Source organism: Sapajus apella, unplaced genomic scaffold (genome assembly GCF_009761245.1).
Source record: "Sapajus apella isolate SASKATOON/1434 unplaced genomic scaffold, GSC_monkey_1.0 scaffold172, whole genome shotgun sequence".
In the NCBI taxonomy this organism is placed as follows: Eukaryota; Metazoa; Chordata; class Mammalia; order Primates; family Cebidae; genus Sapajus; species Sapajus apella.
Window position 1 is genome coordinate 185,985 of NW_022437112.1, and position 21,188 is coordinate 207,172.

A 21,188-nucleotide genomic window follows, 5' to 3' on the forward strand; every position below is an offset into this window, starting at 1 on the left:
TGTGTGTGTGTGTGTGTGTGTGTAGGCATGCATCTTTTCTTGCATATTTGAATGTGTGTGTGTGTGTGGGCATGCATCTTTTCCTTGCATATTTGAGCCATAGGGAAACAGCTGATAAAGCTGTGTATCTTCTCTTCAGCCAGATTAACAGTTGTAGACAGTGGTCTTGCTGTTGCTTTGACCATTTATGGTATTTTCAAGAGCTCAGTGTTAACCCCCGAATCTTAAATATCACACCTCGGCTGGTCAGTTGTAGCTAAATTTTCCTTCCACCTTGTGCCCTGAAGAAATTTAGAAAGTCAGCAGCTGACACGGAAGTTTACTGTAAACGTTGACTGGTAAGATAGTATTTGGACCTTGGAAAATATTTCCCCACCAAAACAGTGAAATCATGGTTGTCTTCTAAGCTCATCCACAAAGTACAGTTTGACTGTCATGCATTTGAGAGACCATTTGCATATCATGAAATGTGACTGAGACGAACACTCTTGCCCACCAGGAATGGTGCAAAGCAGAAAAGTAGGGCATTTAGCTGCAAGAAAATGACTAGAGATGCAACTGTGAGGTGGAAGGAGGTGGGTATGTGGTAGGTCTTTAGAACACCAACAGGTTGCTCTAGAAAACAACCACTACATAGAAAACAACCAGAATGCCTGTGGTGGCAGGTGCCTGTAATCCCAGCTTCTTGGGAGGCTGAGGCAGGACAGGCACTTGACCCTGGGAGGCAGAGGTTGCATGAGCCAAGATCGCACCATTGCATTCCAGCCTGGGTGACAGAACAAGACTCTGTCTCAAAACCAAAAAAGAAACAAACAAAAAAAAACCACTCCAACCAAATCCTCTCCCCCCCCATGCACTCTCCCTGCATCCTTTATGTCTTAAGACCACACATTTTGAGCTTGCTGAGCTGTCAGAAGTCAGTGGTGAGGTGGGACACAGGTGCGCAGCCTTCAGTAACTGAGAGAAAAAGAAGTGTCAGCCTGAGCCTCCTGAGCTCCCTTCAGCCACCCAGCTGCGGAGGGCGGGCCCCAGCTCGGGGTGGAGAGGGGAAGCATTCCTATAGCCTGCGCTTGTGGGTCATTACTCTCCCAACTCTAGCAGCATTGCAGAAGCTGCAAATTGAAAAGTGCATTAGGTTAAGAGCCTTTTATATAAGAGTTCCATATTTTGCTGATACATATAAACATTGTGATTAGTCAAATAAATGCTTATTTAAAACTCATAGTAGCATGTTGTCCATTTTTTTTTCTTTTAGAAATGGGGTGTTACTCTGTCACCCAGGTTGGAATGCAGTGGTGTGATCATAGCTCACTGCAGCCTTCAACTCCTGGACCCAAGCAATCCTCCCACCTTAGCCTCCTGAATTGCTGGTATGCCACCATGCCTGGCTGATTCTTTTATTGTAGAGACAGGATCTTGCTATGTTACTCATGCTGCTTTCAAACACCTGGCCTCAAGTGATCCTCCTGCCTTGGCTTCTCAAAGCGCTGGCTTGACAGGCATTGAGCTGCTGTGCCCAGCCTAAGACTTTTCTTAGCATTAATCTCTGTCATTGCAAGCTGTCTCTCACGTCCTTGCCTTCATTCTGCGTTGTTTTGGTGGAATGGCCCGTGCTAGCAGACAGCACCATCTGGTCGACCTTGAGCGTCCCTCCCTGTCTGCAGGGAAGGTTTCCTGGGCATTGCCTTGTTTCCTTTAAGTACCAGCACAGTGCAGCTCATTGGAACGAGCTTGCAAGGGAGCATCTGTGATAGCATCATGATCAGATGAGACATAACAGGCATGGGTCCTGGTCACGGTTAAGGACCTTTATGCTCCTGATTCTGCTGGGTGCCTTCTCCTGGTGAAGGCTATGCACTCATGGAAACACGGGCTTGCTGGCATCTTCTAAGTCCTCTCCAAAAACAGAGCCCAGGTCAGGTACAATGACTCATGTTTGTAATCCCAGCACTTTGGGAGGACGAGGCAGGAGGATTGATTGAGCCCTGGAGTTCGAGACTAGACTGGGCAACACAGTGAGACTCCATCTCTACAAATAATAGTAATAGTAATTAAAAAAAAATTAGCCAGGTGTGGTGGCATGCATCCATAGTCTTGGGAGGCTGAGGTGGGAGGATTGCTTGAACCCAGGAAGTTGAGGCTGCATGAGCCGTGATGGCACCACTGCACTCTGGCCTGGCAGGCAGAAGAATAACTTGTTTCAAAAACAAACAGGTCGGGCATGGGGGCTAACATGTGTAATCCTAGCACTTTGGGAGGCCGAGATAGGCGGATCACCTGCGGTCAGGAGTTCGAGGCCAGCCTGGCCAACATGGTGAAGCCTGTCTCTACTAAAAATACAAAAATTAGCTGGGCATGGTGGCGCATGCCTGTAGTCCCAGCTACTCGGGAGGCTGAGGCAAAAGAATTGCTTGAACCCGGGAGGCGAAGGTTGCAGTGAGCCGGGATTGCACCATTGCATTCCAGTCTGGGCAACGAGCAAAACTCTGTCTCAAAAACAAGCAAACAAACACACACCCCAAACGAGCAAAAAATCCAAGGCTCTTAGTTCCAAATCTTGCCTCTTTCCCCTGACATCTTTAGGTGAAAACACTCTTTCATCATCAGTGCGTATCTCTACAAACTGTATTTATAATGTACTGGGATGTTGAATGCACAGAACCACTCCAGTATCTTGTGCTCCTTCTTTCCTCCCTGCCCCTCCCTCTTCCTCGGTCTCATTAGTGCGTTTTCTTCTATTAATCAACACCTCTGTAAGGAGAAGCACCTCGGGCAAGCTCCCACAAGCAAGTGCTTAGGAGTACCTCATTTGGGGCGTTTTAAAATGGCTGCCTTTTCCCAGCAGGTTTGGGATGCAGTCTGCTAGTTTATTGTTAATTCCCGGGCTTAGTGACAGTTCCAGGTTACTGAATCGGGTGTGATCTCTGATCTGTGTGTTGTAGGTTAGCTAGTTAGGGCTGCCATAGCAGCATAGACTGGGTAAGTTAAACAACATTTATTTTTTTTACAATTCTTGATGCTACAATTTTGAGAAGAACGTATTGACAGGGCCAGGGCCTCCTGAGGCCTCTCTCCTTGGCCTGTAGATGCTGTCTTCCTGTGTCCTCACGTGGTTGTCCCTCTGTGTGTGTCTGTGTCCTCCTCTCCTCCTCTCAGAAGGACTCCAGTCCTGTTGGACTAGGGCCCATTCTAGTGACCACATTTTACCTTACTCACCTCTTTATATGGCCCGTCTCCAAATGCAGTCACATTCTGAGATCCTGAGGGTTTGGACTTCTGCATATGAGTATTGGCGGACATAGTTCCGCCCATAGCACCCTGTTAGCTGGTTCATTGAGAGACCATGATATTTACTCTTCATTCATTCCAAGACAATGAGACCTTTATCCATTTCCCAGGATACACATACTGTAACATCTGTTGTTGTCTGAATGTGTCCCTTCCAAATTCATATATTGAGACAGTAACCCCCAAAGCTATGGAATTAAAAGGTGGTGCCTTGGGGGAAGCGATGAGATCATGAGGGTGAAGCTGGCGAACGAGACTAGTGCCCTCGGTGAAGGGGCCGAGGGAGCTTGTTCCCCTGGTCCATGGGAGGACACCGCGAGGACTCCCCTTCCCTCAGGAATGCGCCCTCCCCACGCAGTTTATCAGCAGGCACCCCGACCTTGGTCTTCCAGCCTCCAGAAGTGAGAGGAATATGTGTTTCCTGTTTGTCAGGCCCCCTAGTATATGGTATTTTTGTGATAGCAGCCAGAATGGACTAATGCGACATCTGTGTAACATCTATGTAATTCATATTTTAATATCCATCTATATGCTTATCCTAATACCTGATAATACACCTATCTTAACATGTACATGTGTCTTAGCATCTGCCTGTACTGATGGATTACTATCTGGCTATATGCAGACCTCAGCACCTGCCTGTACCCACAGAGTAACAGCTATACACACGCATAGCCTAACATCTGTCTGTATGCACAGCTGACCATCTAACGCATATATTAACATGTGTCTACACCTGTATATCAACATCTGCCTACAACCATATCTTAATATCTATCTACACCCACAGAGCAACACCAGTCTACATCCGTCTACACCCATATCCTAACATCTCTCTATACCGCTATGAGAATGTCTATCTACATTCATATTCTAACAGCCATCTTTACGTGTATATTAACATCTGTCTACACCCATATCCTAACATCCATCTACACCCATATATTAACATCTGTCTACATCCATCTACACCCATATCCTAACAACCATCTACGCCCATATATTAACACCTGTCTACATCCATCTACAGCCATATATTAACACCTGTCTACACCCATCTACACCCATATCCTAACCATCTACACCCATATATTAACACCTGTCTACATCCATCTACACCCATATATTAACATCTGTCTACACCCATCTACACCCATATCCTAACAACCATCTACACTCATATATTAACACCTGTCTATATCCATCTACAGCCATATATTAACACCTGTCTACACCCATATATTAACACCTGTCTGCACCCATCTACACCCATATCGTAACAACCATCTACACCCATATATTAACACCTGTCTATATCCATCTACAGCCATATATTAACACCTGTCTACACCCATCTACACCCATATCCTAACAACCATCTACACCCATATATTAACACCTGTCTATATCCATCTACACCCATATATTAACACCTTTCTACATCCATCTACACCCATATCCTAACAACCATCTACACCCATATATTAACACCTGTCTACATCTATCTACACCCATATCCTAACAACCATCTACACCCATCTACACCCATATCCTAACAACCATCTACACCCATATCCTAACATCTTTCTATAACTACATATGAACATCTTTCTACACATATATGCTAACATATCTGTATTCATATTCAATACCATGTTGTAACACTGTTTACACCTGTGTATCAGCCCCCATCTCCACCCATGTCCTAACATCTTTCTCTAAGCACATTGTAACATCTATGTGTGCGTGCATTCTGACCCCTGTGTATACCTGTATGTTAACATCTGCCATTACCCGTGTGCTGATATCTGTGTGCTCCATGTCCTGACATGTGTCCCGAGCTTTTACTGTGTCTGTACACACATCTTGGCGTCTACCTGTACCTGTATCCCAACATGTACCTCACAGCGTACCCCTACCCTGCCCTGCCCTGGAGGGGCCCTGAGTGTGTGCTGACACCCAGCCAGAGGGGTGCGCTCTGCCCTGCCCTGGCGGGGCCCTGAGCGTGTGCTGTCCCCACAGGTTCTGGACGTGGCATGACGAGCGCTTCCTCTACATGCTCATGGAGTACGTGCCGGGCGGCGAGCTCTTCAGCTACCTGCGCAACCGGGGCCGCTTCTCCAGCACCACGGGGCTCTTCTACTCAGCAGAGATCATCTGTGCCATCGAGTACCTGCACTCCAAGGAGATCGTCTACAGGGATTTGAAGCCGGAGAATATCCTGCTGGATAGGGATGGCCATATCAAGCTCACGGACTTCGGCTTCGCCAAGAAGCTGGTAGACAGGTAGGAGGAACGCGAACTCCGGTGGGATCTGCGCCGCTTGGCAACGAGAAAGGTCATGGTACTGGTGGCAGGTCAGGCAGGGAAAGATCGGGAACCAGAGTTTAACTCCCACGTGTGGGGACGCTGGCAAGCAGGGCTGAGAGAGCCAGGTGTGACCCACACCTCTCTTTAGATGGGCTGTGATTGCTGGCAAAGCGCCGGTGGATACGAAGTCACTCTTCCTCACCCCCACTGTGGAGGAAACTGGAACTCCACACTTCCGTTGCTGATCCGAAATGATGAGGAAATAAATCATATCCAAGTTTGAGTTGCCCCGAGTATGAAATAGATCTGCACCGATTAGGATGCAGTAGCTCTTAAAATGAAAGGCCAGGTGCTGTGGCTCAGCACTTTGGGTGGCTGAGATGGGAGAATCACTTGAGCCCGGTACTTTGACACCAGACTGGACAACATAGTGAGACCCCGCCTCTGCAGGAAAAAAAAAAAAAAAAAAAAAGGTTTGGCATGGTGGTGCATCCCTGTAGTCCCACCTACTTGTAAGGCTGAGGTTGGAGGATCATTTGAGCCCAGGAAGTTGAGGCTGCAGTGAGCTGTGATCACACCACTGCACTCCAGCCTGAGTGAAAGAGCAAGATCCTGTCTCCAAAAAAAAAAAAACCAAATTGAATACTTCACACATACCTGCTCATACACACGCATTTACTTTTTTCTGGTATCTATATTTCTATTATGTATATATATATTTCCATTGTATGTGTATATTAAATAGAAATATATCTAACACTATATTATTTTATATAACATGATATAGTATATTTTATATACATATGATATGCTATTATATATGTATAGAATACATTATACTATATGTTAGTCTCATATAGGTATGCTGTATATTATTATACTATTATACATATAAGGTTTAAGGGGACACATTTCAGCCTTGAACAATTGTATATAGGTATGTTTCCATACATGCATATACTCCATTGAGGAGAAAACAGTTATCCTTTTGTTTTGTTTGTTTGTTTGCTTTTTTAGATGAAGTCTTGCTCTTGTCACCCAGGCTGGAGTGTAGTGGTGTGATCTTGGCTCACTACAACCTCCACCTCCTGGGTTCAAGTGATTCTCCATCGTCACCCTCCCAGTAGCTGGGATTACAGGCACCCGCCACCATGTCTGGCTGATTTTTGTATTTTTAGTGGAGATGGGGTTTCACCATGTTGGCCAGGCTGGTCTCGAACTCCTGACCTCAGGTGATCCACCTACCTCGGCCTCCCAAAGTGCTGGGATGACAGGCGTGAGCCACCGTGCCTGGCCCCAGTGTGTGGTCTTGTATCTCTCACCCCCTCCTACCCTTTCTGCCAAGTCCTGCAGCCCGTTGTATCATTCTTATGCCTCAGCGTCCTCATAGCTTAGCTCCCAATGGATCTTTAATTGACATTCATAAAATTGACAGTCATAAAAAGTTAATTCACAGGCCCAAGCTGCTGAAAAATACTCAGAAAGGTTTCTGGTAACTATACTGTCAGTTTTTCAATTAGATTACATCAATTAAGGTAGAATTGGATAGTGACATCAGTTCCTCTGTAGACAGGCTACATTTCAGACACCCAGCATCGCACATGGCTAGTGGCTTCTGTCTTGGTCAGGCAAGCTTAGAAAAGCATCTTCTGTTTTCGTATTCTTTGATGTGGTGGGGTTGGGTAAGGTGATAATTACACTAATTATACTCCTCACATTGTAGAACCATCTGCATTTTTGAGAAACTTGATATGGGGGCAGTTTCACACTAAATGAGTCTCTTCTCTGGTGGCTTTTAGAAAAGGGCTTTCCTAGGAAAATTTTATGATGCATTTAAATTCCATCTGATTTTCCCCTGTAGAATTTCTTGTATTACATTTCTAAAAATAAGGCACATGGAAATTAGGTGCATTTTACATGGAATAGGAAAGGCGCAGGAGTTTTTAAATAGTGGTTTCTAGCATCCGTGCTGCCCCCTCTTGGCAGCACACGGTATATTAGTACATTCTTTGTAAGTCATTTTATTTGCAAGTCTAATTCAAACTAAACAGAGATAAAATATTTTATATATTTACTTGTTTATAAGTTTGACAAACCATATTAGTGTCCAGTGAATTCACGATGCCTATTTAAGATTAAATGGATGAAAATGGTTTAGTATATAACATGTAGCAATTATTTTACTTCGTGAACTTGTGAAAATCCTAGAAAATGCCTCATTACCATCTTGATATATTGCTTTTACAAAGAACTGCGTCTCACCCTGTATGGGTAGTGCAGCTTCTGAAAACTGTTTTTTGTGGGGCTTTTTTCTCCTTTTCTTTTGACCTGATGCACCTCTCTTCTGGCCTGGCCCAGGGAAGTTGTATTCATGGGGGCAGAGACATGGCCCTGCCTCTGGTTCAGGATTCAAACAATGCCTGTGCTTTTTGAATAAAACTTCAAAGAAATTCATTGTACAGTGGACCACTACAGAATAGATGGACCTAAACAGGGAGGCTTCATCTTGAATAACTTTTTTTTTTTTTTAGAGTACAGTGGTGGGATGTTGGCTCACTGCAACCTCGGCCTCCTGGGATCAAGTGATCCTCCGATTTCACCCTCCCAAGTAGCTAGGATTACAGGCATGCACCACCACACCTGGCTAATTTTTGTATTTTTAGTAGAGACCTGGTTCCCCCATGTTGCCCAGGCTGGTCTTAAAACAGCTGGCCTCAAGTGATCCACCTGCCTCGATCTTCCAAAGCGTTGAGATTACAGGTGTGAGCCACCGTGCCTGGCCTTGAGTAACATTTTTGAATGTGTCCCAGAAAGAAGTGTGTTTCTCATTTTTCTCATAAGCATGGGGTAAAAACATACTTAAGCATGTTGTAATTAAGTATTCCAGCCTGCCGTGTGTCTGTGAGTGAAGTTCCAGCAGCGGACGGAGGGGAGGGTTGAACACCCAGGTTGATGCTTACCGCCACGAAACCACACAATTAAAAATGCTCATAATGGAAAATTCTATGATTGTGTGTTTTACTACAATAGCAAATTATACATATAAAATCATAATTATGTATATAATTACAAATAACTATATAATTGTAATATTTAATTATACATAAATATCTATATATATTTAAATATATTTATCTCTAATAAATATTTTAATATATTCATATATAAATATATAAGGATATAAATGTAATGTGTTATTTACTAATATGTAAGTATATATTAATATATAATCATTAATATATTAATAAAACAGGATTATAATGATATATTAAATATACATTTTTATACATAATTTAAAAATAAGTCATATATTTAATACAATTAAATATAAACTGAAATAATTTTAAACTTAATATTACATATTTATAGAATTATAAACGTAACTACCAAATAATTATATATGCTTATAAATTATGATATAAATATATATTTAGAAAGTTATATGTAGCTATAATTATACATTATTATCCATGGTTTATATGTATAATTTTTAAATTTAAATTTATATATTAGTATGTGTTACCCATTTACTGTTTAGATTATAAGTTCAAACTTAAATGTATATATTTATAAATACATAATTGTTTTCTGTGTATTTGGTAATATCAGAAAAATGTTTCTAGTTACTTCAGACCTTTTCCCTCAGCTTCTTACTTTGAGTATTTTACGGAAGCCCAGGAGGACCTGAGGTGTTGAGTCATAAAGACTGTTTGTAGTTGGTTACTTTCCCTTGCGCCCTGTTTAATTTTGCTGGATTTCATACTGGAGGTGGGTATTCCTGTGCCGAGGTTGGTCAGTTGTGTCTAGGAGCCATTGTCACCGAGGAAACCCCTCGCTGGGCTTGGGCTGGCCATCAGAAGCTGTCCCATGCTCGCAGACATGCACCTTCTCCCTTGACGGGCCTGAAATTCTCAACTGTGTCCCATAAAAAACAATGACAAAAAACTTCCCTTTTTCTGAAAAACCGCACACCCTGCTTCTTGATTGTAGCCCAAGATCCTACAAGAAAAGGCAATGTAGGATTTTCACCGTGAGGACGAAGCTAACATCTGTTCCTGCGTTAGCAAACCTGCACGAAATACTGTCTCATACTTTTCTGATAAAAAGGAAAAAAGTGCATTTGTTTCTGTACTCAAGTGTAAAAGCTCTCCTCAGCTGCCCTTCCCGCTGAGCCTCACCGTGCCCCTGTTAGCTGAGTGACATGCTCACCACGTCATAAACACAGCCATGAGGAGAGACAGAAAGTGATGCTGCTGACACCACCTGCTAGGAAGGACCGAAGAGGGACTTGAATTATACCCAACTTGGAGATGTCATCCATTTCTCTCTCTCTTTTTTTTTTTTTTGAGATGGAGTCTCGCTCTGTTGCCCAGGCTGGAGTGCAGTGGCACAATCTCTGCTCCCTGCAACCTCCACCACCTGGGTTTAAGCGATTCTCCTGCCTCAGCCTCCCGAGTAGCTGGGATTACAGGCGCCTGCCACCGTGCCCTGCTAATTTTTGTATTTTTAGTAGAGACAGGGTTTCACCATCTTGGCCAGGCTGGTCTTGAACTCCTGACCTCGTGATCCACCCGCCTTGGCCTCCCAAAGTGCTGGGGTTGCAGGCGTGAGCCACATGTCCACCTCTTTTTCTCTTTTTATGGTGGTAAACTACACTTAAAATGTACCTATTTACATTTTTTATTTTTTGGAACAGAGCCTTGCTGTCAGCCAGGCTAGAGTGCAGTGGTGTGATCACAGCTCACTGCGGCTTTCCACTCCTGGGCTGAAGCAATCCTTCTGCTGCAGCCTTCTGAGTATCTGGGACTAGAGGTGTGAGCTACCATGCCTGGCTAATTTTTAAATATTTTTGTACAGACAGGGTCTTGCTATATTGCCCGGGCTGGTCTGGAACTCCTAGGCTCAAGTGATCCACCCGCCTTGGCCTCCCAAAGCGTTGAGATGACAGGCATGAACCGCTATAGCCAGCCTGTTGGAGCCATGCTAACGTGCACAGTTCGGTGGCATTTACTGCACGCACCATGTCTGTGGCCGTCACCTGTCTGTAGTTCCGAACACTTCATCATCCCCAAAGAGACCCTGCACCTGTTAAGCAATTATTCCCTGTCCTGAGCCAGAATGATCTCATCTGAACTTGATTGCAGCCGCAGAGACCCTGTTTGCACATAGGCCCCATTCACAAATACCGGGTTTACGACTTTGGTGGGCGCACAGTTCAGCCCAGTGCAGGTGTGGTGGAAGGCGGGGCATTAGGAACACAGGAGTCATTGGATATCTCTACAGAGAATCCTACTGTTAGCTCTGTTTCTCCTTTGTTAACATGGCCTCCTCCCTCCCCTCCCCCCGGCCATAGTGAAATGAGAGCCGTGAGAAAACAGAGAGCAGCAGGTGTGACCTTCCTTCTACCCCAAAGCCAGGTGAGCACAAGGAGATAGGAACAGGAAGTGGATCACTCCCTGCCGGACCAGTGGTCTCGGCATAACACTCAGGCTGTGTCATCTCCTATTCACGGCACTCTACGTCTCTCCGCAGCGGCGTGTGTGTCGCTTTGTCCATTCAGCTAGGCACTGGGGCTTTTTGCCGGAAGGAGTGACCAACAGGGCAGAAGTCTTCCTGAGGCAAGTTAGAGCCCGGAAACTTATACAGCCTTAGGTGTGTGTGCTTACCCTAACACAGAGCCAAAAAGAGCCTCATCTTTCAAAAGGTAAGCGGAGAAGTTGCAGCTAAGGCCTATAGGATGACCTGTGGCCGCCTCTGCTTGGGCTTCGTATCAGCTAAGATCGAGGCTTTTAGCTACTTTCAGGCCACTTTGGATGGGCTAGCAAGGTGGAAATACAAAACAAGCAGGCCAGTAACTCGATCGTCTTGCAGAGTGACAGAAGTGTCCTGCATCGACGCAACCAGGGTGTACTTGGAGTTGATTCTGCTGGGCGAGGCAGGGGGGAGGAAGTTTCTAAAATAGTGTGCATTGTACTTTCCATTTGTAGACTTCAGTCTAATGAGTGAGAAGCACTTAATAGGACCACAAGGTGATCCTGGTTCCATACTTAGCTCTAATTTCAGAGACCTGCAGACAGAGTCACTCCCTTCCACATTCTTCGTGGGAATAGAACTCATTTTCTCCCCTTGTCTTCTTCCCTGATTTCCTGACTTGTATGTGCTAGAGCCTGCAGTATTTTTTTTTTTTTTTTTGAGACAGTGTCTTGCTCTGTTGCCCAGGCTGTGACGCAGTGGCACTATCATGCTCCTGGCAGCCTTGATCTCCTGGGCTCAAGTGATCCTCACATCTTAGCCTCCTGACTAGCTGAGACTACAAGCGTACTTGAGCACACTTGACTTTTTTTTTTGGTAAAGAAGTGGTCTTGCTATGTTGCCCGAGCTGGTCTGAAACTCCTAGCCTCAAGCAATCCTCCTGCCTCAACCTCCCAAAGTACTGGGATTACAGGTGTGAACCACCATGCCTGACCTTGTGGTACTTTTATTTCATGGATAGACGACAGAATTTGAAATGTGGATGGCAACCAGTTTGTTGTTATCCCACGGGTTTACATATTAATGTGGAAAAGTCTGTCACATGGAAAGAGGTGTGGGTATGGAGGTGTGGTAGGGAAGGAAAGATAACAGTAACAGCATTTTGGGTGGGTTCCTGCAAGCAGGAAGCTGAGCTGAAGCCAAAATGTATGCCCACAGCACTGCAAACAGGGCAGACTCAGGCAAGGTGTGCTGGGTATAAAATAGACTTTGTACATGCGTGATACATTGTGCAAAGAACTTGAGAGTGGATAAACATGTACATTACCAGAATCTATGGAACTCGTTTTTTGTTCTCTTTACATCCAACTTACAAAATAAGAATTTTTTCTTTCATTGATTTGAGTGGTAGGAGGGAAGGGTCTTTTGCAAAGCATCTAGATTTTTTTTTTCTTTCTTTTTTTTTATTTGAGACGGAGTTTTGCTCTTGTTACCCAGGCTGGAGTGCAATGGCGCGATCTCGGCTCACCACAACCTCCGTCTCCTGGGTTCAGGCAATTCTCCTGCCTCAGCCTCCTGAGTAGCTGGGATTACAGGCACGCGCCACCATGCCCAGCTAATTTTTTGTATTTTTAGTAGAGACGGGGTTTCACCATGTTGACCAGGATGGTCTCGATCTCTTGACCTCATGATCCACCCGCCTCGGCCTCCCAAAGTGCTGGGATTACAGGCTTGAGCCACCGCGCCCGGCCAGCATCTAGATTTTTTTTATCTTCCAAGGGTGTTGCTTCTTTCTACCTGTCTACAGACAGGCTCCACACACCAGGACAGCACTTGGCAGGGAGGGTGGATGTGGTTTGGAGGTGTGCTACAGGTCTGAACTGCTGAAAACCTGAAGTGACATTCTACCCAGCAGCCGAGCGCCAATGGAGTATGGCCCAGACCTGGCCCTGCTCTAGGGTTAATGATACTCAGCTCCTTTCCAAGCCTATGAGTCTCCAGCTTCTGCCACAGTCCTTGTTATCTTGCCTTGACTTTGTTTAGCAGATATTTCTGTATGCAGATTCAGCTCTTGCCATGTGCAGAGCGCAATTAGCAAGAGCGAGGTCTGGTATAAAGAAAGTGATTATTTCAAAGGTTTCTTAGGGGAAGAAGTACAGGCTTCCTGCTGGAGGCTGCCACTTTGCTTTTGGAGCAGAAAGCAAGTACTTTTAAAGGAAAATGCCACACAGGGCAGGAAGTGTATTTCCGTCTTTCCACTGGTTTCCAGGGGTCAAGATATGTTTTTTGCAGGGGGTGGTAAAGAGCCAGAGAACATACGTAAGCTTTGCAGACCATCTAGTCTCAGTTACAAGTATAGACTCTGCTGTTGCACATTTTTTTTTTTTTTTTGAGAGAGTCTCCCACTGTCACCCAGGCTGGAGTGCAGTGGCACATTCTTAGCTCACTGCAACCTCCGCCTCCTGGGTTCAAGCAATTCTCTTGCCTCAGCCTCCAGAGTAGCTGGGACTATAGGCATGCATCACCACACCTGGCTAATTTTGTATTTTTAGTAGAGATGGGATTTCACCATGTTGGCCAGGCTGGTCTTGAGCTCCTGGTCTCAAGTGATCTGCCCACCTTGGCTTCCCAAAGTACTGGGATGAGTAGCGTGAGCCACCGCGGGCGGCCTAAATGAGTTCTTGAATTATTCTTTTCAGTGCCACTTTTTTTTTTTTTTTTGAGGTATAAAGAATTTTCTTTTTATTTATTTTAAAAACTTTTGTTTTAGGTTCAGGGGTACATTTGGAGGTTTGTTACATGGGCAAACTGCATGCCACTTGGTGAACCGATTTTGCCACCCAGGTAATAAGCATCGTACCTGGCTGGTAGATTTCCCATCCTCATCCTGCTCCCCACTTCCACCTTCCAGCCCCCGGTGTCTGTTGTCCCCTCCCTGTGTCCGCCCTCTCTACCTTCCAGCGCCCGGTGTCTGTGGTTCCGCCTCTCTGTGTCCGCCCCCCTCCACCTTCCTGGGCCGGGTGTCTGTGGCTACCCCCACTGTGTCCGTCCCTCGCTACCTTCCCGCGCCCGGTGTCTGTGGATCCCCCCCCCTCTGTGTCCGCCCCCCTCCACCTTCCAGCGCCCTGTGTCCGTGGTTCCCCCTCTCTCTGTGTCCTCCCCCCTCCACCTTCCAGCGCCCGGTGTCTGTGGTTCCCCATCTCTGTGTCCGCCCCTCTATACCTTCCAGCGCCCAGTGTCTGTTGCCCCCTCTGTGTCCTCCACCTTCACCTTCCGGTGTCGGGTGTCTGTGGTTCCCCCTCTCTCTGTGTCCGCCCCCCTCCACCCTCTGGCGCCCGGTGTCTGTGGTTCCCCCTCTCTGTGTCCGCCCCCTCCACCTTTCGGCGCCCGGTGTCCGTGGTTCCCCATCTCTGTGTCCGCCCCCCTATACCTTCCAGCGCCCGGTGTCTGTTGTCCCCTCTGTGTCCTCCACCTTCACCTTCCGGTGCCGGGTGTCTGTGGTTCCCCCTGTCTCTCTGTCCGCCCCCCTCCACCCTCAGGCGCCTGGTGTCTGTGGTTCCCCACCATCCACCCCTCCACCCTCCGGCGCCCAGTGTCTGTAGTTCCTCCTCTCTGTATCTCCCCCCCCTTCCATCCTCCGGCTCCCGGTGTCCGCCCCCCTGCACCCTCCTTCGCCCCATGTCTGTGGTTCCCCGTCTCCCTGTGTCCGCCCCCCTCCACTCTCCGGCGCCCGGTATCTGTGGTTCCCCCCTCTCTGTGTCTGCCCCCCTCCAGCCCCTGGCGCCCGGTGTCTGTGGTTCCCCCTCTCTCTCTGTCTGCCCCCTTCCACCCTCCGGAGCCCGGTGTCTGTGGTTCCCCCTCTGTCTGTGTCCGCCCACCTCCACTGTCTGGTGTCTGGTTCCCCCTCTCTCTGTGTCCGCCCCCTTCCACCCTCCGGCTCCCGGTGTCCGCCCCCTTCCACCCTCTGGGCCTGGTGTCTGTGGTTACCCCTTTCTCTGTGTCCGCCCCCTTCCACCCTCCAGGGCCCGGTGTGTGTAGTTCCCCCTCTCTCTGTGTCCGCCCACTCCACCCTCCGGCGCCCAGTGTCTGTGGTTCCCCCTCTCTGTGTTCGCCCTCCTCCATTCTCCGGCGCCCGGTATCTGTGGTTCCCCCCTCTCTGTATCTGCCCACCTCCACCCCCTGGCGCCCGGTGTCTGTGGTTCCCCCTCTCTCTGTGTCCGCACCCTCCACCCTCCGGCACCGACGTCTCTTGCTCCCCGTCTCTATGTCCACGTGTCGCCAGTGTTTAGCTCCTGCATATAAGTGGGAACGTGGTGCTTGGCCTGTAAGTGCACTTAGGAGAACGGCCTCTCCACCTCCATCCATGTTGCTGCAGGGGGCATGATATTCTTTTTCCTTTAATTTTAATTTTATTCTTTATGATTTATCCTAAGGCAGGTATGTGTAACTCAAAAAACCAGAGTTTTTTTGCTTTTGAGTAACAGTGGTAACAGTACCAGCCACAGTAGCAAGGATGAGAAAACCAATTCTTAGTTTCCAAGCCCGTTAATAATTGTTTCTATGGAAAGGAATCGGCAAAAGTAATGTTACTGTCTTTCCCCCGTCAAATACTGCACAGGAGGGAAAGCGGGCATGGTGTTACTCAACTAAGTTATTGCAACAGTCACAGCTTCTAAGGTGGCTGCATTAGCCAAGCACCACTGAGTTTTGTGGGGGTCTGTCTCTGTCGCCCATGTAGGACGTGGACCCTCTGCGGAACACCTGAGTACCTGGCCCCCGAAGTCATTCAGAGCAAGGGCCACGGGAGGGCCGTGGACTGGTGGGCCCTCGGCATCCTGATATTCGAGATGCTCTCGGGGTAAGTAGAGTCTCCGTAGAGAATCTTCATCTCACAGGCCAGCACCCCTTCCCCCATCCATTCATCCCTGGGCATTTTTGCAGTCTTGAAAATAGTCTGTGAGTGTTGCAAACACACAGTGTGGCCGCACACACGTCTGCTGCCCTGCTAAGGCTGGCAGTGTGAATTGGCAGTTGAGTTTGTTTGAGTAAGAGGCAAAAATCGCAAAGTTGTGAAGGAGCCACGCATGCATGCCTGCTGAGATTTTTACATCTAAATATCTATATCTTCCTCAAATATAAAATTCACGTTCTGGGCTGGTCTGAAGGCAGCGAGTTATCTCAGTTGATTTTCATAGTTAGTTGCAGGTTGAACTCCTTGCTCCACTCTTGCCCCCCTTCTCACTTCTGCACTTCATGAGTCTTAAAAAGAATTTAAAAAATAAATCTTCCACACAGAGCCTTTCTGAAGTAACCTGCAGAGTTCAGGAGGGCACAGATCGGATCAAGGTAAATCAGCCAAATACAATTGATTTCCGGATGAACAGCATGCAAGGAAGGCGAGAATGTGTTTTTCTTCTAAAACCCCATACCTGTGTTATGGAAAGGGGTCCTGATCCAGACCACAAGAGAGCGTTCTTGGATCTCTCGCAAAAAAGAATTTGGGGAAAGTCCACAGAGTAAAGTGAAAACAAGTTTATTAAAAATAAAGTAAAAGAATAAAAATATGGCTGCTCCATAGGCAGGGCAGCCCCCAGGGTACTGGTTGGCTATTTTGATGGCTATTTCTTCATTTTATGCTAAACAAGGGGTGGATTTTTTGTGAGTTTCTGGGAAAGGGGTGGGCAATTCCTGGAGCTGAGGGAAACTTCCTGACATTGTCATGGCGATTGTAAACTGTCATGGCACTGGTGGGAGTGGCCTTTAGTACCTACTGCATTATAATTAATGTATAATGAGCTGTGAGGTCAGTCAGAGGTCACCATTGTCTCCTTGATTTTGATGGGATTCAGCCAGTTTTACTGCAGCCTGTTTCATCAGCAAGGTCTTTGTCACCTGTATCTTCTGCTGACCTCCTATGTCATCCTGTGACTTAGAATGACTTAAGCATTGGGAATGCAGCCCAGTAGGTCTCAGCCTCATTTTACCCAGCCCCTGTTCAAGATGGAGTTGCTCTGGTTCCAGTGCCCGTGATACCTGTGTTGGGTGAGATTTGGAAGTCAGGGGAGGTGCCATCCTCCCTGTGACCACATAACAGAGAGGTCCGTCATCCGTCGGGATGTCAGCATGATTCGGTGTTGAAGTCCAGCATATGCCTGAGACAGCTCCACCATGACTTGCCCGGAAACACAAAGGAAGCATGCAGCACTTGGAAACCCAGGACGCTGGCGTCATCCTCGTTGGGTTGTTAGTATCTGACATGCCTGTTAATTCCCTAGAGCAACTCAATAGCGTGGCGCTTTTCCAGATAGGAACCTGTAGGAAGGAGTGAGCTATGTGTGCAGAGGAGCTGTGGTACTGTGTGCCTCTAGGCAGGATGAAGATGAGAGGAAGCCCAGGCAGGGAGGGCCCAGAACACCGGTGGGGATCCTCTGCCGTGCTTGCCACCGCCGACTCTGCCTCCTAGGTTCTGTCTTTTCCTGTGTGCTTCTTTCTTCTGCTTGCCTCTGAGTCTCAAACACAGACACCAGCATTTCCTCTGAGTGCTCCCCATTGTCACAAAAGTCAGATCATAAGCCAGATCCTCTGTCACATCTCTCCGATTCCCTGCAGGGGGTAAAGACAAGAGGTTTTATCTGGGAAGCCTTCCCTTTCAGTTGGAAACAAAGGAGGGGAGGAAGACAGGTGTTCTCCTGCCAGGAAGGTGTGTCTAAGCCGGATCCTGCTGGCAAAAGGAGCACCAAATGCTTGTTCCTGGGGGTGTGGGTCATGTAAATTCTAACATCTGCCTTAGGAAATCCAGTCAGTCACTGACTTTGTTTGGGGAGCAGGTAGGGGTCATTTTCCCAAGTGCTTATCTCTGCCATCTCTGATAAAGAAAGCAAATCCTTTAATTCCCACACTAGCCTAGGGATCAGAGCGATGTTGAACAAGCACTGCCGAAGAATTCCAGCACAAAACCGGAGCATGAGATGCCAGAGGAGGAGAGTGGAGCCTGTGAAAACCTGTATTTCATTGTCTGGCTATCCATGTATGTCATTTGTCATCCATCTGTCTACCCACCTGTCTGTCTATGTCTGTATGTTATCCATCCATCCATCCATCCTTCACCCGCCTACCCATTCATCCATCCACCCACCTACCCCTTCATCCATCCACCCACCCACCCCTTCATCCATCCATCCATCCACCCACCCACCCCTTCATCTGTCTGTCTATCTACCCATCCACCTATCCATTCATCCACCCACCCACCCACGCACCTGTCCCTGTCTGTCTCTATGGTCTGTCTACCTATTACGTATGTATCTGTTTATCCATTTATCCTTATCTATCATCTGTTTAAGCTGTCATTTATATATTTATATATCCATCTCGCTCTCCATCTCTCTATCTCTGTGATCTTTTTATCTAGCTAGCTACCTATCATCTGTGTATATACCTATCCTCTGTCATTCGTGTATCTGTCCATCTACTTCCTATTCTTCTAGCTTTCTATTTGCCTATCCATCTACTTAGCATCTGTCTTTCTGTGTAACTGTTTACCTACCTACGTACCCATCTGTCAGTCATCTATCTGCCTTTTCATCTATCTGCTTTTCTGTATATCTATCTACCTATTTGTCAATTATCTGCCTACCTACCTACCGTTCTATCTAGCTATCAGTCATCTACCTACGTATCTACCTGTTGGTCTTTTGATTTTTCCATTACTCTTTGCTGAGACATGCCTACAAATCACATAGAACCAAACTTCTTAATATGCGCCCTCGCCTGTGATGTCCTAGGCAAACCCAAAAGGTTAAAAACAACGGAGGCATATTGATCGGTGTCCACCCAAGGAAAAGCACCACGTTTTCCTTCGGTGATAACACTGACCACACGAGGGCAGCATTGCCTGAGGCTCTTTGTATCCTGGAGTCTAATACTTTTAAATAGAGTGAGGTTCATGTACCCCAAATTTTATTGATTATAGGATGGAGAATACAATATACTATTAGAACATAATATTGTTAAAATGTGACATAGAATTATTAGAATATAATTAAAACAGAGTATTAGTCTCAGGCGTGCTGAAGTTAAAAATACATAAAAATAAATTTTAAAAGAATAGAATATTACACTCAAAATGACTGTATTACAATTATTATATAAAGTTACCAGAATTGTTAGTAGGCTGTAAATATATTGGAATATTTGATATATTAGAATATAATAGAATAGAAAACCTAATTATAACGTAATATGTCATTAGGCTAATTGAAAATGAATAATTAGGCCAGGCACGGTGGCTCACACATGTAATCCCAACACTTTGGGAGACCAAGGCAGGCGGATCACCTGAGGTCAGGAGTTCAAAACCAGCCTGGCCAACATGGTGAAACCCCATCTCTACTAAAAGTACAAAAAAAATTAGCTGGACATGGTGGTGCGCGCCTGTAATCCCAGCTACTTGAGAGGCTAAGGCACAAGAATTGCTTGAACCCAGGAGGCAGAGGTTGCAGTGAGCCAAGATTGTACCACTGCACTCCAACCTGGGCAAGGGAGTGAGACTCCATCTCAAAAAAAAAAAAAAAAAAGCTAATAAATAATTAAATGAATAACTGTCTCCTAATTAAAGCCCAGTCTGCTGATCTGTACATTTTATGAGGCAGGGAGCTATTGATTCACAGCCTATTTTTATTTTCCTTTTCTCTAATTGGAGTCTTTCTGGGTGAATGTTGTTTTTTCAGTTTCTCAGCAGCCCTGTCTCTTTTCCCATAGCTGTGTTTTGGGCGTGGCCCGCCTCGCCAGCCCAGCTCTCCGCGGACGTTTCCATGCTCTTCCCCAGCCCTGCTGGCCTGAGCTCCCGCCTGCTCCGCCCCAAGCCTTCTCACTGTCTCCTGCACCCACTCCTGCCTACAGTACGTTCCCTTGGAAGCAGCTGCAGGCATCTTGCCCATGTCCCCACCAGCTGTGTTTCTCTTCCCTGGGGGCCCACTTCTTGCTTCCCGGGTGACTGGAGCAGAATCGGAGGCTCGTTTGTACATGAGGTTCTGAGACTGACTGTCTATGGGTGGTCCACCCTCCTTACACAGCAGCTTGGCCCCTCCTTTCTTCACACCGCTTTTTGAACATGCCAGGAAGCCTGACCTGTCCCCTGCCCAAAGGCGCCCCCCGGGCTGGCCCTTTTTTTTTTTTTTAAGACAGGGTCTCACTCTGTCGCTGAGGCTGGAATGCAATCTTGGCTCACTGCAACCTCTGCTTCCCAGGTTCAAGCAATTCTCCTGCCTCAGCCTCCTGAGTAGCTGGGATTACAGGTGTGTGCCACCACGCCCAGCTAATTTTTGTATTTTTAGTAGAGACAGGGTTTCACCATATTGGCCAGGCTGGTCTCAAACTCTTGACCTCAAGTGATCTGCCTGCCTTGGCCTCCCAAAGTGCTGGGCTGACAGGTGTGAGCCACCGCACCCAGCCAGGGCTGGCCCTTTCTCTCCCACTGCACATGCTGCAGGCTCACCTGCCACCTGCTCCCAGAGCCCTCTGGGGCCTCCCCTGATCTCCTGGTCACCCCCTGTCTGGCCAGCCCATCTGTTTTCTTTATACCGCTTAGCAGCTCCGAAACCATCTTGATTTTGTGTTGTCTTGACTGCCTCTAAAACAAACACCCCCAAGCTGCTCTCCTTACCTCCTTGAACCCAGAAGCTTCTGGTGGCTGGACGGAGGCATTGCTGCACACACAGATGGAGATGGCCTGCAGTCGGGGTCTTCCTGCCTCCCTCCCCAGCCCGGGGCTGCACCTTCCCTGTGACAGCTCCGTTTGCTGGGTTCTCACTCTTAGCGGACCAAGTGAGGCTGGGCCTTGTCTGTTTTATTGCTTCCACCAATTATCTCAGTCTTCCATGAAGTACAAGGAAAACCGTCTGTTTGGTAAAATCTGCCATGTGATTAGAAAGGAGATCATATCATGCAGATTTTATTTTCACGGAATGAGACATGTTTCAGTCAGGTGAAAATTGTGTGGCACATTCTGGAATAAAATCACTCATGCACTTTCCATGGGCCCAAGCTCTGCTCCAATCTCCCATCCTGTTCTTTTTTCTTATCTGTGTCCGTGTTTTCATTCTCCCAGGGAGTTTAAC

The 21,188-nt window shown here is 46.9% G+C and overlaps 1 protein-coding gene across 2 annotated transcripts in view; it reads left to right on the top strand.

Moving 5' to 3' along the window:
- Positions 1-21,188, top strand: part of PRKX (protein kinase X-linked) — a 94,737-nt gene that overhangs the window by 50,807 nt on the left and 22,742 nt on the right. Inside the window, exons 3-4 of one of the 2 annotated variants that reach the window (XM_032267774.1) lie at positions 5,311-5,574; positions 15,809-15,928. In XM_032267774.1, the coding sequence (XP_032123665.1) occupies positions 5,311-5,574; positions 15,809-15,928 (384 nt within the window). The remainder of the gene's footprint in view (positions 1-5,310; positions 5,575-15,808; positions 15,929-21,188) is intronic. The other variant, XM_032267775.1, reaches the window with a different exon arrangement.